At 33.9% G+C, this 14324-nt stretch overlaps 2 protein-coding genes across 3 annotated transcripts; one reads left to right on the forward strand and one right to left on the reverse strand.

Moving 5' to 3' along the window:
• Positions 1–986: 986 nt before the first annotated feature.
• LOC127135035 (uncharacterized) lies at positions 987–8384 on the reverse strand. Its single transcript, XM_051061850.1, has 15 exons — positions 7946–8384; positions 7671–7850; positions 6618–7026; positions 6060–6178; positions 5877–5954; positions 5290–5430; positions 4405–4449; positions 4135–4301; positions 3927–4005; positions 3774–3859; positions 3206–3335; positions 2635–2767; positions 2230–2375; positions 1809–1995; positions 987–1667 (listed from the first exon to the last, which is right to left on the reverse strand). The coding sequence occupies exons 1-15, from the start codon at positions 8234–8236 to the stop codon at positions 1462–1464; spliced, it is 2397 nt and encodes a 798-aa protein (XP_050917807.1). The 5' UTR covers positions 8237–8384; the 3' UTR covers positions 987–1461.
• Positions 8385–11484: 3100 nt separating this feature from the next.
• On the forward strand, positions 11485–13075 carry LOC127135036 (uncharacterized). 2 transcript variants are annotated; one of them, XM_051061853.1, is made up of 4 exons: positions 11485–11906; positions 12161–12258; positions 12568–12638; positions 12946–13075. In XM_051061853.1, exons 1-3 carry the CDS (start codon positions 11630–11632, stop codon positions 12619–12621), a joined length of 429 nt encoding a protein of 142 aa, XP_050917810.1. In that variant the 5' UTR covers positions 11485–11629; the 3' UTR covers positions 12622–12638; positions 12946–13075. The 2 variants fall into 2 exon arrangements, with proteins under 2 accessions (XP_050917810.1, XP_050917808.1); XM_051061851.1 differs by having other exon boundaries at positions 11487–11906; positions 12729–13075.
• Positions 13076–14324: the final 1249 nt, after the last annotated feature.

A 14324-nucleotide genomic window follows, 5' to 3' on the forward strand; every position in this document is an offset into this window, starting at 1 on the left:
GATCTCCAATTCTTGGGCACACCTTTTTGTTAGGAATAAGTCTTCTTATATAATAAAATATTTGTTGGATCTAGACATCTAAATTAAAAGCAAACAGATTTGATTTTGATGCAAATTTTATTTTGAAGAAGATTTGTTTTGCTATACATTAATGTCCACTAAGAGATTTGATCTGATTTACTTTAAATCTTCATTTAATTTAATTTAGTCTATGTCAATCTTTTTATCAAATCTTTGTTAGAAATATCTTTACTAAGAAATACAATTCATAAACAACAAATCTTCGTAGAAACAAACAGAAACACGCTCAAGTTTACTTCACAAATAAAACAAACAGAAACACACTCAAGTTTACTTCACAAATAAAACAAACAGAAACACACTCAAGTTTACTTCACAAATAAAACAAACAGAAACACGCTCAAGTTTACTTTACAAATTAAAAATAATTTGAGATCAAATGTTTCACACATGTTCGAATGTTGGCTTGTCCCACATAATTTACATCTTGTTAGTTATGTTATTTTATCCAAAATAGTCAATCAAAAGAATTTGAAGATAGACTTCCAAATTAACTTTTAGCAAAATAGAGTGAGTGACTCACTTAGTGGTGTATTTTGAGTATGTACAAAAATTTATTTCCGAATTTGAAAAGAGCAATTTTGAATTTTATAAGGGGTGGCTGTTCACAACAAGGGGTGGGAAGAGCAATCCCCAAACATTTGAGTAAAAGTTCGTAAGAAAAAATGTATTAAAAAAGGAGGATTTGGTCAACATAGTCACTTATGTGCTATCTTTAAACAATCGCAGTTATGTGGTCCTCTCCTCCCTTATAACTTCCTGTAGTTGCATCTTTATCACATCCACCTATTCCAGTTCACCACCACAACATCATAGTGTGATTTCATTTAATTCATTATTGCATCTAACTTCGTGATGCTGACTCCTTCACACAAATGAGGTAAAAGTAAATGACAAGAAAGCAGTTGTAAAGAATGCAGAAAACTATTGATAAACAGAGTAAATCAAAATTCACAGTACTGTTACATGGAATTGTTACAATCCAAATAAACTATCTAGACTCATTCACAGTATCACAATCCTAAAAAAATTGTTACAATGCAAGCTTACCGTTTTTAAACACACTCACGTCGTTACTGTCAAAATTTTCATCCAAGAGATACTAAAGAACATATATAACTTTAAGTAACTGGCAAAACAAAATTTTAAAGCGTGGGGTCCTCTCCGGTACACTGGTTGTCCATTCTCGTACTGCTTAAGCTATAAGCATACAAACAGTTACCATTAAGTGCCATGCCCACCTGCAGCAGCTAGAATGTAGGGTTTAGACATGTTATATAGGGAGCAATCCTTATGCCACTTCAGCTTTGTTGAATTAAGTGTAAGTGGTACCAAGAAACAAATATCCAACAAGAGATGATATGCATGTAGTTATGTCATTCATTCTATAATTGAAGTCTTTTTCTCCAGCAGAGACTCCAAAAATTCACAACACAATTTGGAGAGGGGAGGCAACATATGTGATGACCCACTAAATATGGTTTCCCAAGGCCTATTTGATGCGGCGGAGTAAACCGATGAAGTTTTATTCCTTTTTAAATCAAACTTGGGTAACTCTCCATAAATTGATGTATATCCAAATTGTCCTGAAATAGTGGAGACGAGGGAAAATGAAAAGTTAAATCTTAAAACATGTAAAACCAGGAGAAATTGAAACTGTGGTTTCTTCGGTTCTTCATATATGTGGAGAAAACAGTTAAAAAACAGTATAAGCAAAGTCAACTCACCATTTTCTTCAAGCCCAACAAAATCATCATTCTTAGTCATATTAAGCTCGCGTGCTTCCTTGTCATACGGATCAAAGAGGACATATTCACGATCTCCATTTAAATACGCAAGCAGTGTTTCTGATGATTTTCCATCTGCTAGTTGAGATGGATTTCCTTTAAGAAAAGCAACACTCCCTCCCTTGGCCTGAATAAAGAGAGTAAGACAGAGAAGAAACAGCTAAAACACCACAAATTTCATTTCACATCAAAGAATTCATTCTAGCATTAAATAAGCCAATTCCGGAAGATATGTCTAGTTGCAGTCCCAAAACAATCTGATTATAATGAACTTCTATTCCTTTAGAGATGATTATGCATAGCACATAAACAAAAAAGGAAAAACATATGAAACTAAAAGGATTTTGTAAACAAACAATACCTTCGTTACAGACCAGGAAGCCACAGGAGTAGGATCTGTTGCGTTGAACAATAAGATTATTCCATCACCTTTAAACAAACTTTCATTTGATTTGGGAAGGAATGCAAGGATTGCAAAATATGATAAATCTAATGCACAGGAAACAGCTGCATGGATATGAAAAGCAAATTTATCAGATCAATACTACCCTCATTCAATGAGTCATAGGTTATACAAACAAGGACTATCTAGTAAAATGCAAATAACGGAAGTGAAAAACATGATTATCAATAAATAAAATAACAACTTAACAAGAGCAAAATATTTCAACACATTATCTAAAGATATAGCATTGCAAGTTAGAAGAGTAAAGCTGGCATGACATACTGAGTATAAAAAAATCGTAGGGAAAATATATCTTCAAACCTTCTATTTGAAGCCCGTATGACCAAGAAGCAGCTAACTTTGACATACTCCAAACAGATAGCTGTGGTGTCAAACCATTAGATACAGAAAGAAGATACTCTGACTTTCCAACAAAACTGAGCCTCCCAATTGGCTGCAAACAAAAAGAAAATATTAGACCAGCAGGGTAGGTACAGGTACAAATTAATGAGCCCCAAAATACAGAACCCAAAGTGATACTTAAATAGGCATGTATTCTTAAACTATGACAGAAGGAAATTATTTTCTCATGTGATGTGTTTTCTTCCCCTTCTTTTATTTTCACACTCCTGTATTTGATGCCTCCAACAGTAGCCATAATCTTCACCACAATTCCACAAACTACTAATCACACAAGCAATAGCAAATGAATTTTACCACAAGCATCAGAGTGAGGAGCTGGCTTGTCTTATTTGTTGAAATGGAACACATTTGAAAAAACTTGTGAAGAAATACACACAAATATAAATACACATGACTACAACAACAGCAACCAAGCCTTATCCTACTAAGTGGGGTCATAAATAGACATGACTAGAGTTCAAAAGATCACCGATGGAGTCTCTCCCACAACAGCAATGAGCTCATTCTTGTCAGGATCCCACAAAGTAATAACAGTGTCTGCTGCAACTGCAAGCACAGAACCATCAGCTGAAAAAGCAGCAGCGCTCATTGCCTTATTTCTGCAAGGGATGGAGTAACAGTGTGATCAATTAGTTAGCATATCAAAAATGTCACACGATCAGCTATATAACTTTTTTTGCTTGCCCTACTGAAGATCAAAATTAGTATTCAACTATTCAAATGAGTAATCATAATGAAGACTCGGCAAGGGGCCAGATGACACAGTAAATAATAGACTAAAATGCAAGGAATCTTGATTGAAATTCAAAAGAGAACTTTCACGTCAACACTAATTCTACAATTTAACTAATTAAGAAAGAAATATGCTCAACAGGCAAAAGATGACTAGGGGTTGGTGAAACTTGAATATTGAAGGCAAAGCTTGTTAGTAAAGTTTTGTTTATTTTCTATAGCCTACAAAAGAAAATATCAATTGTTTATTTTCTATAGCCTACAAAAGAAAATATCAAGTCAAGCAATTAAAATAGGATTTATACTTATATGACCCAACAGCATGGCACATCCAACTAAAATTCTGTGGCGTCTGGTCTTTATTCTGAGTTTCTTCCCTGCAAACCCATATCTGTAAGAAAGAAAGAAATGTCACCAGGAAATTCTCTAAGCAATAAAAAAAACCTATCTAAAAATACCTTGAAATCTCCACCATAAGATGTGCTGACAGCCATATGACGGGTCGGATGAAAAACAATAGCGGAAATATGAGCATCCCTGTTAATAAGCAAAAATGTGTCAAATCCACTTTCTAATATATCTGAAGGTACAGTACATGCAACATACAGCTTGTGATTCAGAAAAGTTACAACTTAGAATTCTTGTTCAAATAACTCATTGACACACCTGTGAGGTTCATAAATAAGGGTGGACATTGAAAATCTTTTGGTATCTGAATACAAATCCCAGAATTTCAAACAAATAAGACCTCCTATTCCTTCTTCGGGAAGCTTGACTTCTACTGTACCCATCATAGAACCATCAATAGACAGTTCCACCATGGTCACTACTACCTGCAACCACATTATTCAATGAAAAAATGTAACAATCAATAGTACTTGGTATGCAAGATTGTCAATGTATCATTTTAAAGAAGCAATAGACGAATTAACATACCGTGACCTCGTCAACTGGTTGATAATTTCTTTCACATACTTGAACCTGCAAAGCAACAAACTTCAACATTTTAAAATCCATGTGTTTTATTTAAAGGTTGTTAACTTATCACAGTTTAAAGGCAAGGCAAATGCCAAGGAGTGTTTTTAGAGCAAGGAAATAAAAGTAAACCAGTGAAAGGGAAAACGTTTAACACATTGAAAAAACAAATAATTTATTTACTGTTTTTAAGTACTTTTATGAAACATTTAATAGAGCATACTAAATACTTCTTAACCACTGTTCTGAATCAGAAGCTACAACCTAAAAGTAATTATAAATTAATCTAGACATACCAGGCCAAACACCAAATCAACCAACATAAACTAAATAATGATGAAATTTTTAATTAGAACCTAATGATATATATATATATATATATATATATATATATATATATATATATATATATATATATATTTTCAATGTCCACCCTTGTATATGAACCTAATGATAGGCAATAGATCAAACAATAAATAGTCGAGATAAAAATACAAGGTCATGTGACTTCTTAAGTGGTTATGTACCCATTAAAAAATATTTAATGTATGGCCAAGTCTTAACCCTCTGGCTCTTGTATAAGAAAAGCTCTACCAGATACATCCCGTGTATGTGTGAAGATGTTGGCAAGTTCTGCACAAAGACATGAAGATATTTTGTACGCAGATACTAGGTTTACTTAAATCAATTGTATATATCTAAAATTAGCAATAATAACTTCACTGAAACAAAATGTCTTTAAGAAAATGTAAAATCCATTTTTGATGTATTTTTTTAGAGGCAGAGAATCAGCCAATCAGGCAATTATAATAATTTCAAAAGGAAACTTGAACCTCAAGCTATTACCTCATAAAGTCCACGATTGCCAAACAGGCTGTAGAATTGGATGCCATAATCCTCTGTTTGTACAGCCACTAAACCAGAAGTGCGGTCAAAGGCAGCTGGGCTAGAAATGCTTTCACATATTTCTTGAGAAGACAGAGGTGGCTGGAAAAAAGTGAACGTAAAGATAGTATTGTATCAAAACCACAACAAATGCATTTTTATGCATGTGATGAAAACACACATTTAATATAAAGATAAAATAGAAATGAGTTTTCCCGTCATTCTAACAAGATCATTTTCAAAAGGCGAATGACCATTTTGCATAACACAGTTTTTATATATTCTTGGCACAGTTAAGTTGTGGAAGTGAATCAAAAAGTCATTCATCAAATCAAATAGTGTGTTTAAAGTGGTCAACGTGATGCAAGTTTGCATGTCAAATTAAGGAGAAAATTTATAATGATGGACAATAGTTTCTAGTTTTCAAAAAATAATTAGCATCCATCCAGATAATCAACATTTTAGGCTTTTCAGTATATTAGGAATTAAGACACTGACGACTTAACAAAAAATACAAGAATATGAATAGATTTAATATAGGAACTAACCTTTATCCCTGAAATAGACCTCATTACTTCCATGGAAGAGGTCTTTAATATATGAATTTGGTTATCTGCACAAGATATCTGCAGACCCTTAATTAGTTAAAACATTATAAAGAGCTAGTTTGCTGTTGGGACATACCCATAGACTAACAATCATATGTTTGACTACACAAAGATAATCCTCACCGAGGAAAATGAAGGATCTGGGGAATCTATAAAATAACGAAGCGGAGATCCAATTCTTGGTAAAAATTTCTTCTTTCCAGTGTCTAGCTGCCAAAGCACAAGAACTCCCTCCTTCCCGCCTATTATAAAATGAAGCCACACAAACAAATTTTATAGTCGAAAAGCCAATGATTTTCTGCTCAACAAAGGATAAGACAGTTGGACCATCATCAACCTCGTCTTATATTCGTTTAGCACAACTTCTGGTTTTTGAAAGACTGGGTTGCTACTAGGTGTTTAAAAATATACACATTATTCAAAACAGTTCAAAGGGTTACTTGAAACCCTAAAGACATTTAGTAAGTAAATAATTTATTAAACCCTAATTGGAGCTAGTGTTGCATATGAGCCGTTATGTGACATACTTGGAGAAGTTAAAGTCCATATAAGATAATTGGAAAAGTTTTCAAACCAAACAAAAGAAGAATATTCAAAACAGACTAGTTCTAGTTCTAGCTTAACAAACAATCATTGTCCAGTTCAATGGTTTCTTATATTAGATCCAGGCATATGGTTTACCTGAATACAAATAGACTCCATCCGAAGAAAAGGATAAGAGATTCACTCCAGCAGAATGCCAATGCCATGTGGAGCATGATTCAGCATCATCATTATGCCTTACCCCGGGCTTAGATTCATCATCAGTCAATGATGTTCTGTTCAACAGGTCACCCCTGTCATGAAAGTTCTGAGCACCAAATCCTCTATAAATTAAAAGTCTTCCAGTTGAATCACCTGCAGCCACAATCCTCTCAGTTGGATGGAATGCAAGAACTGCAAAGGTTTTTGTATGATGCAGGGTAATCTTCTCTGAAACAGCAGAATCAGATTCCACTTTAGGAAGTTTCCATATATGAAGTTTGCGTTTGTCCTTTATGCCCAAAAACTTTCCACATGGACTAATCGTCAAATGTTGAGGCCGTTTAGTCTGCCATACAGTGAAAGAAATAGTGGAAATGTTCAACTTAATAGGATCAACAGTAAAACAAATGACTTCTAATTAGAGGATCAATAGTTGTTGTGTAGCTATAGTCGCTATCTGGCAACATTTTGTACTAGACAGCATATCGCATAGCAATGGTAACTAGTTCACCTTCTGCTACACTATAGTCAATAACAACATAGCACCACTATAGACATTATTTAACAACACTGTCTACAACCCTCAAACTATACTATCATTGACAACATCCAGTTACAAAACCTACAACAACAATAAAGCCGTTTCCCACTAGGTGGGGTCGACTACATGGATCAACTCTCACCATAATGTTCTATCAATGACCATACTTCTATCCAAATCATTAATCTCGAGGTCTTTCTTAATAACTTCTCTTATAGTCTCTTCCTCGAATTGTTTGCATTCTCTCCATTTGATCTACTCTCATCACTACAGAATCTACCTGTCTTCTCTCTATATGCCCAAACCACATAAGTCTATTTTACACCATCTTCAATACTATAGGCGCTACCCGACACTCTCACTAATGTTTCCGTTTCTAATTGTATCATATCGAGTCTTACCACACATTCACCATCTCGTAAAAAAGAAAAATACTACAAAATAGTTACCTCTTTCAAGACAAATTTTGAAAGCCTTTGAAAGCTTGTCAAGTTACACTTCCTGATCTGTGCAGAACAAAGTTTAGGCTTATTATCTTTATCATTTTCAGTTTGCATACACACATATGCATAAATATTCTGCTGATTTCCACTCTTCTGCTCTGGAGAGGATAATAACGAAGGTATAACCTAAAACATTAAAAACAAAAAATCAACTCAGAAAAATAAACAGGTATAATAATGAAATAGAAAATGTAAACTGAATACAGAAAAAGGTCTCGTACCATGGAGAAAATAGGGAGGTGAAGGTCGATTGTTTTGATACATTCGAGAAGGGAGAAATTCCAATAACGAACGGTTCCGTCGAGGGAAGAGGTCCAACAGAAGGAAAGAATCTTTGATCCGGGAACAACCGCGACGGAGGTGACGGTGTCGGTGTGACCTTCCAGAGATGAAACCTGTAAGGCGGTGGCGGTGCTGAAGATAGCGACGGAGCTTCCGCATCCGACTAGGAGACGGTTGGCGTCGTTGGAGAAGGACGGAGGACATGAAACGTAGCTTTGGCCTCCTCTCATGGTGGTTGTGAGTATGGAATTGGAGGTTAAGAGAGAATGGAGGCTATGGTAGAAGAGTTGAGTGATGGAGGCGCCAAGGGAGATACTGGTTCTATTCGGTGTATAAGGGTTTTGGGTTTTTGCCGTGTATTTTTCTTATTATTACCCCCCACCTTCTCACTTTCATTTCCACACCTCCTGTTTACCAGTCGTAAAGCATTCACTAAATTGGACTTTTGGGCCAAACTGCTATGAGTGCCTCATTGGGGGGTAGCATTCCATAATTTTAAAATTTTAAAATTTTCTAATCAAATTTTATTTTTCTTCTAAAATTTTCACAAACATATTAAAAAAAAATGGTAGTATTATCAAAAATTTTGGTATGAACTTTTTTCGTATTTTTGAAAATTCTCGCATTTATATCGAAAATTTGAATTTTTTTGAAAAATATCAAAAATTTGAAATTTTTTAATAAAAGTATCGGAATTTTCTAACAACATGCAAACTATTAAAAACAATAAATCTTCTTAGAAAGATTTAAACAGAAAATGAAGATAAAGAGTTAGAGGGATACTCATTTCCACCAAGAGGAAAGGAACTGAGCTCTGAAGACCTACCTTAACACGCAAGGGAAACTTTATAACAAAGAGAATATCAACCAACACACCCAAAATACTTGACATAAGTCTCCATCTCCATTTGACTAAGAGGTCTAGCTTAACCAACCGAATATCTCTAACACCTAAGTTTTTGTCTCTCTTAGACTTAACAAACAACAGACCACTTAATCCGAGAGATCTTGGCTTCCCCTTTCATACCTCCCTAGAGGAACCTTAACTTAATCTTAACCAACTTTTTCACACTTTCACGGGCATATTTAAGAAGGAGAGAAAGAAAACAGAGATATCATTGAGGATCGAGTTGAGGAGAATAACTCTACCGCCTAAGCTCACATACTTATGACTCCATGAGTGAATTCTCTTCCAATCAGGTTGGACAGGGTTTCCCAAGTGGATTTCAACTGATGATTGGCTCCTACTGGAAGCTCAGATACCTAAAAGGAAGAGAGTCGGTCTTGAAATGGAGAAAATCCTTAACTAACTCTAAAAGGAAGGATCAATATTAATCTCAATCAAATTACTCTTATGAAAATTGACCCCAATACCAAAAGTTAGCTCAAACCCCTCATAAACGCTTTGATAGTCCATATATTCTCAACTTGTATGATATAAGTATGGAAATGCAGTAAAGTTATGGCACAACGTGTATGAAATGCACGATACATGATTGTTGAATGCATAATGCACATGCAGAAAAAGAAAAAAGAACTTAGATAGAGGTTGGACTCTCTTTAACTTTTGTTTTATTTTCCTCTCTTAATTAAGTATCGATGTTTTTAAACTCATACTAATAATTGATTCAAAATAACGATTGGATCACTGAGTCAAACTAATGAATTGTTCATTAAACTACATAATTGTTAAATACGTTAGTTTAGGAAAAATACCCTTTTTGGTCCCTTATCTTTACCTCGGGCCCATTTTGGTCCCTTATCTTTACCTCGGGTTCCATTTTGATCCCTTAATTCTAAAAGAGGCCAATTCGATCCTTTAATTGTTCAAACAACATCGCAAAAGTTATTTTCGTCTATTTTGTTTAAACGACATTTATTTATGGACACGTGGAAGCTGAGTTGACAATTAGTCATCTTCTTCATCACCAAGGTCACCAAAATTCCAAAAATAAAAATAAAAATTTACCTTTAGTAGAAATTGAACCATGATCACCATTGTTACTAGGAAAGATTATTTACCACATGTTTGTTTATTTATTTTATGAATCAAATATATATTAACAATCCATATATTTTTCAAAATTGTGTTCTATCCAAATTCATACCATAATATATTGATGATCCAGAAAACCATAATCAACCATCACATTTTTCTTTTATTGGAAGATTGAGAATTAACATTAGATATTGTCGGTCCAACTCCACAACTATGAAGATCTCTAAGCAAAAAGTAGCATAAGAGCTTCAGTAATAAAATCAGTCAAGGTTCCTAAAACTCCATAAGCCCAATAAGGACCAATCATTGAATATAATCTTATCAATGAAACAAGCTTTGACTTTTCAATATTTCCTGTTTCATCATCACATGCATGGGCAGTAGGGTCTTTATCTGAACGAAAACTACCACCAATAATTGATGTATGCGAAGTTTCTCTTAAGTTCTTTATGCTACAATTAAAAACATCCTATATACATAAGTGAAACTTAGAGAGATTATGACACTGCATATTACAAGGGTTCATAACATAAGAACCAGACAATTTCGTAATTTAGGGGCTGACATTGGTTGGTTTTTGATGCGGAAAGGATCTGATTTTCCCTTCAATCCTTCCCCTAATATCAAGTGCTCATATTTAAGCCCTCAATTTCGTAACCTCATCTTCCAACGACGCCTTTTTCTTCCGGACGTTTCTTCGAATTCTTTTCAGTAGACTCAACAGTATCATCAGTACCAACTTGATCTTCTTCAGATGCAGGCATAATTTTGATCAAAAAACATATAATCATGTAAATTAAAATTCCAAATAGATGATATTGAAATGCGTTGTCATAATTGATAAAATAGAAAAATAGAATTCAATTGATGAAAAATTGAAAACGAAACAATTGAAAATGAAAGGTGAAACCCTAAAAAAAAGAGTAACATTGATAAATGAAGAACATTATTCTTGAAGAAATTGGAATTTGAGATGTCTGACAATCTTCCAAAAATTATTGATAAATATTGCATGCCAACTATTTGATGTTGGACTACTGTGAGCATTGTCTAATATTTCTTTATTTAATATTTTATAAATTATTGAAATTTTAATTATATTTAATATGTAAATTTAATTAAAAAAATAAAGTGAACTAATGATAAAGTATTATGCCCATTAACCAAGGGGAGCAAGATTTGAATCTTAAAGAGAGATAGAGAGGGGGGTAGTTCAGTTAAATATAAATTTAATCTTGAAAAACATGTAAAAGAGAGTATTTATTGTTAATTTGAATTCTTATATTGATGGATATACTTTACAATTATTATTAACTAAAGAGGATTGAGTAAATAAACACTCTCACTAAAATTGAAAAAATAATGGGTGAATTCATCATTAAAGCTTTTAAATTTGCATGCCTTTATATCACATACGAAAAACAAAAAACAAAAACAAAAAGTAAAAAGCTTTAATAAAAATAAAAAGCAGTAAATAAAAGTGTAGTTGAGTTAAGAGAAAGAAAAGAATGCGAAACAACTAGGAAAGTACACTTCACAAAAACAAACAACCACATCTTCAACTCCGGTTCTTGTTTTTCTCATTTTCCGACCAAACCTGTTCCAAATTCGTCATTCTCCGGCAATGTCTATCAACACCGAATCTTCGCCGCCGCCTCCGGTCATCGGTAAAATTGGACCGTACACTGTTTTCATGACGCCGCCATCAACCCCTAAACCCTCCTCTTCCGAACCGGTTACTACTCTTCCTTCACCAAACATCAACAATGTTAACAATCATGCTAAGATCCTTCCTCCTCCACCTCAGATTCATAACCCTCTCCCTTCTTCCAAAACCCTCTCCTCTGATGCTTCGTCGTTTCTCGGATTTTTCAAGATCGCTGTTAACAGGGTTCAGACCGGTAATCACTTTACTCTTTCGATGTCTCTGTCTCTGTCTCTGTCTCTGTCTCTGTCTCTGTCTCTGTCTCTGACTATACTGAGTAGTTGAGTTTTTCAGAATGAGTTGTTGAAAAGTCTGATTCTGATTCTGTGATTGTGATTTTGATTGTGGAGAGTGAGTGAGTGAGTCATGTTTTCTATTTTTAGAATTATTATTATTTGTTTCAGGTTTTTGATTAATTATTAATGATCTTGTTTATTTTTGTTTTCACAGCTCATTCTAATTTGGATGACCATTTGGCTCGTTGGTTTGGGTTGAATCAGTCAAAGTATCAATGGGCTCTTGATGATTATTACGAGACCAACGGAACTGTGAGTTATTAATTTCATATTAAACTACTAATTAACACTTGAATATTGCTTAACATGCTTATGGAAATGCATAATCTTCTACTTGTTTCACTATGCTGCAATGCTTGAGTAGTTGCACAATAAGCTGCATATGCCATACAGTCTTTGAGGGCATTTCCACCTGTTGTTGAAAATGGTGAGGATTAGCCGAGAACAATTCGGAGTCTGAAAAAAGTCACAAGAGTGAAAATGAGTTTGTGGGAGAAGAATATGAATTCTCATATGCATATTGTGTATATTAATGCGTCTTGCGTCTCTGTTTCATTGTAGGCAAAAGGAGATGTAAAAGTGAAAGAAGTATCAAGCAAAGTACAGAGTGTTTGACCTGCGTAGTTCTCATGGTAATACTTAGTCCCTGTTTGGATAACGTTCAATTAAGCGCTTATAGTTTAAGTTCTTATCATATAAGTGCAATTGGTGTCTTTATGTAGGATTTAATCAAAAGTGAGATGCGAAGAGTCTTGCTTTGAGTATATTTATACCTTCGTCGTATTTACATGTGGAGTAGACAAACAACAATTCTTGTGATATGTTCAAGAGTTATTTGATCTACAACCATTGATCTTCTGATTCAATGCTTCAATGCTTTGTTGTTCTTGTATTGTATTGTATTGTAGTTTAAGAAGTGTTTCAATTTTCCTTGCCTAGGAGCTGTTTTTGTATTTGCATTTGGTTAAGGAAAAACATTGGTACTTGCATTCTTATGGCGACGACAACAACGTTATTATCTCCAAAACAGTTTGTATGACTTAAGAAATGAAAGGGTCTGATAATTTTATTGTTTTGTGTCAAATTTGATAAGATTTGAGCAGAGGTGTATGCATTCTGTCAAAAGAAAACAATAGTGTATGTGATATGGTGAGATATGTAGTCAGATAATGAAGTCTTTTAATAATGTGATTATAGATATTATTCCATGTCAATGTCTATGAATAGAGATGTCTTAACAATGCATATTCCCAAGTATGACCTAATATATGTCTTAAATATTCTAAAGAAATTAAATCAATTTCAAATGCTATTATTAGCTTTAATACACACACACACACGTAAGAGGAAAGGATTACAAAGAGATCAATATGGGGTGACATTCTCCAAACGCATCCTCATCTAACAAATGCCTAATTTGATTAGGAGGAGACTTGAAGAAAACATTGCCAAGTTATATGAATGAACCACAACTACCTCCCATTACAAATCTAATAAGCAAACACATATTTCTAATCAAAGAATGGCCTACCATACTCCTAGACATCCCATTCTTAAACACTTAAACACCCGCTATAGAATAGAATTGATATTTAGCTTCACAAATGTAGCTCATAATCCTTACACATATTTCATACTTTCAAAAAAAATTTGAACAAGAGACTTTTACTGCCCATGCAAACTAGCAATAGATTTCCACTGCTCAAAAAAACTAAACTAGCAATGAACTTTCTCTACTTTAAACAAACAGTTTAGTAGAAAAGATGACAACTATACTTGATGTAAATCAGAGGTATAAAAGTAATATAACACTCACAAAAATGTGTTCGAGGTATAAAAGTAATATAACACTCACAAAAATGTTGAACACTTAAGATTTCTAAGGTATACAAAGATAAGAAATCTTAAGAGCTTGTGTAATAAACAAATAAATACTTTAGCTCAAAATTCTGATTAATAGATTGTTCGTAAGTTGTTAAACTTCCTTCAAATCTTTAGCTCCCTTTTATAGAGGCAGAAAAAGAGTCATTGGAAAGTAGCTTGCACAAGTGATCTTTGAAAAGTAGCAGTTCCAAGAGAGAGACGTTGGAAGATGAATCATGTTAAGATCTTTGACCAATGTGTAATAACAAAGTCCATTGGTTCATTTTCATACAAGGTATAAATCAGACGTTGGGGAGGACTAGAGAAGTCACTTCAACTTTCCTTAAGCCTTACACTAAGAGACTCTAGTTGATTTTTTCCACAAATCTGATGATGATAGGATAATTAAGCTATGGAGACAGAGTACAGACCAGAAGCTGAGAATCTTAAGCTGA

Source organism: Lathyrus oleraceus, chromosome 4 (assembly GCF_024323335.1).
Source record: "Lathyrus oleraceus cultivar Zhongwan6 chromosome 4, CAAS_Psat_ZW6_1.0, whole genome shotgun sequence".
NCBI classification, from domain to species: Eukaryota; Viridiplantae; Streptophyta; class Magnoliopsida; order Fabales; family Fabaceae; genus Lathyrus; species Lathyrus oleraceus.

Excerpts from the sequence above, each read along its gene's own strand:
- LOC127135035 (XM_051061850.1), bottom strand. The coding sequence starts at position 8,236 with ATGAGAGGAGGCCAAAGCTACGTTTCATGTCCTCCGTCCTTCTCCAAC. Across the intron at positions 5,431-5,876 it reads GGTCTATTTCAGGGATAAAG|CCACCTCTGTCTTCTCAAGA; the intron begins GTTAGTTCCTAT and ends ACTTTTTTCCAG. Across the intron at positions 2,768-3,205 it reads TTGTGGGAGAGACTCCATCG|CCAATTGGGAGGCTCAGTTT; the intron begins GTGATCTTTTGA and ends TTTTGTTTGCAG.
- LOC127135036 (XM_051061853.1), top strand. The coding sequence starts at position 11,630 with ATGTCTATCAACACCGAATCTTCGCCGCCGCCTCCGGTCATCGGTAAA. Across the intron at positions 11,907-12,160 it reads TGTTAACAGGGTTCAGACCG|CTCATTCTAATTTGGATGAC; the intron begins GTAATCACTTTA and ends TTGTTTTCACAG. Across the intron at positions 12,259-12,567 it reads ATTACGAGACCAACGGAACT|GCAAAAGGAGATGTAAAAGT; the intron begins GTGAGTTATTAA and ends GTTTCATTGTAG.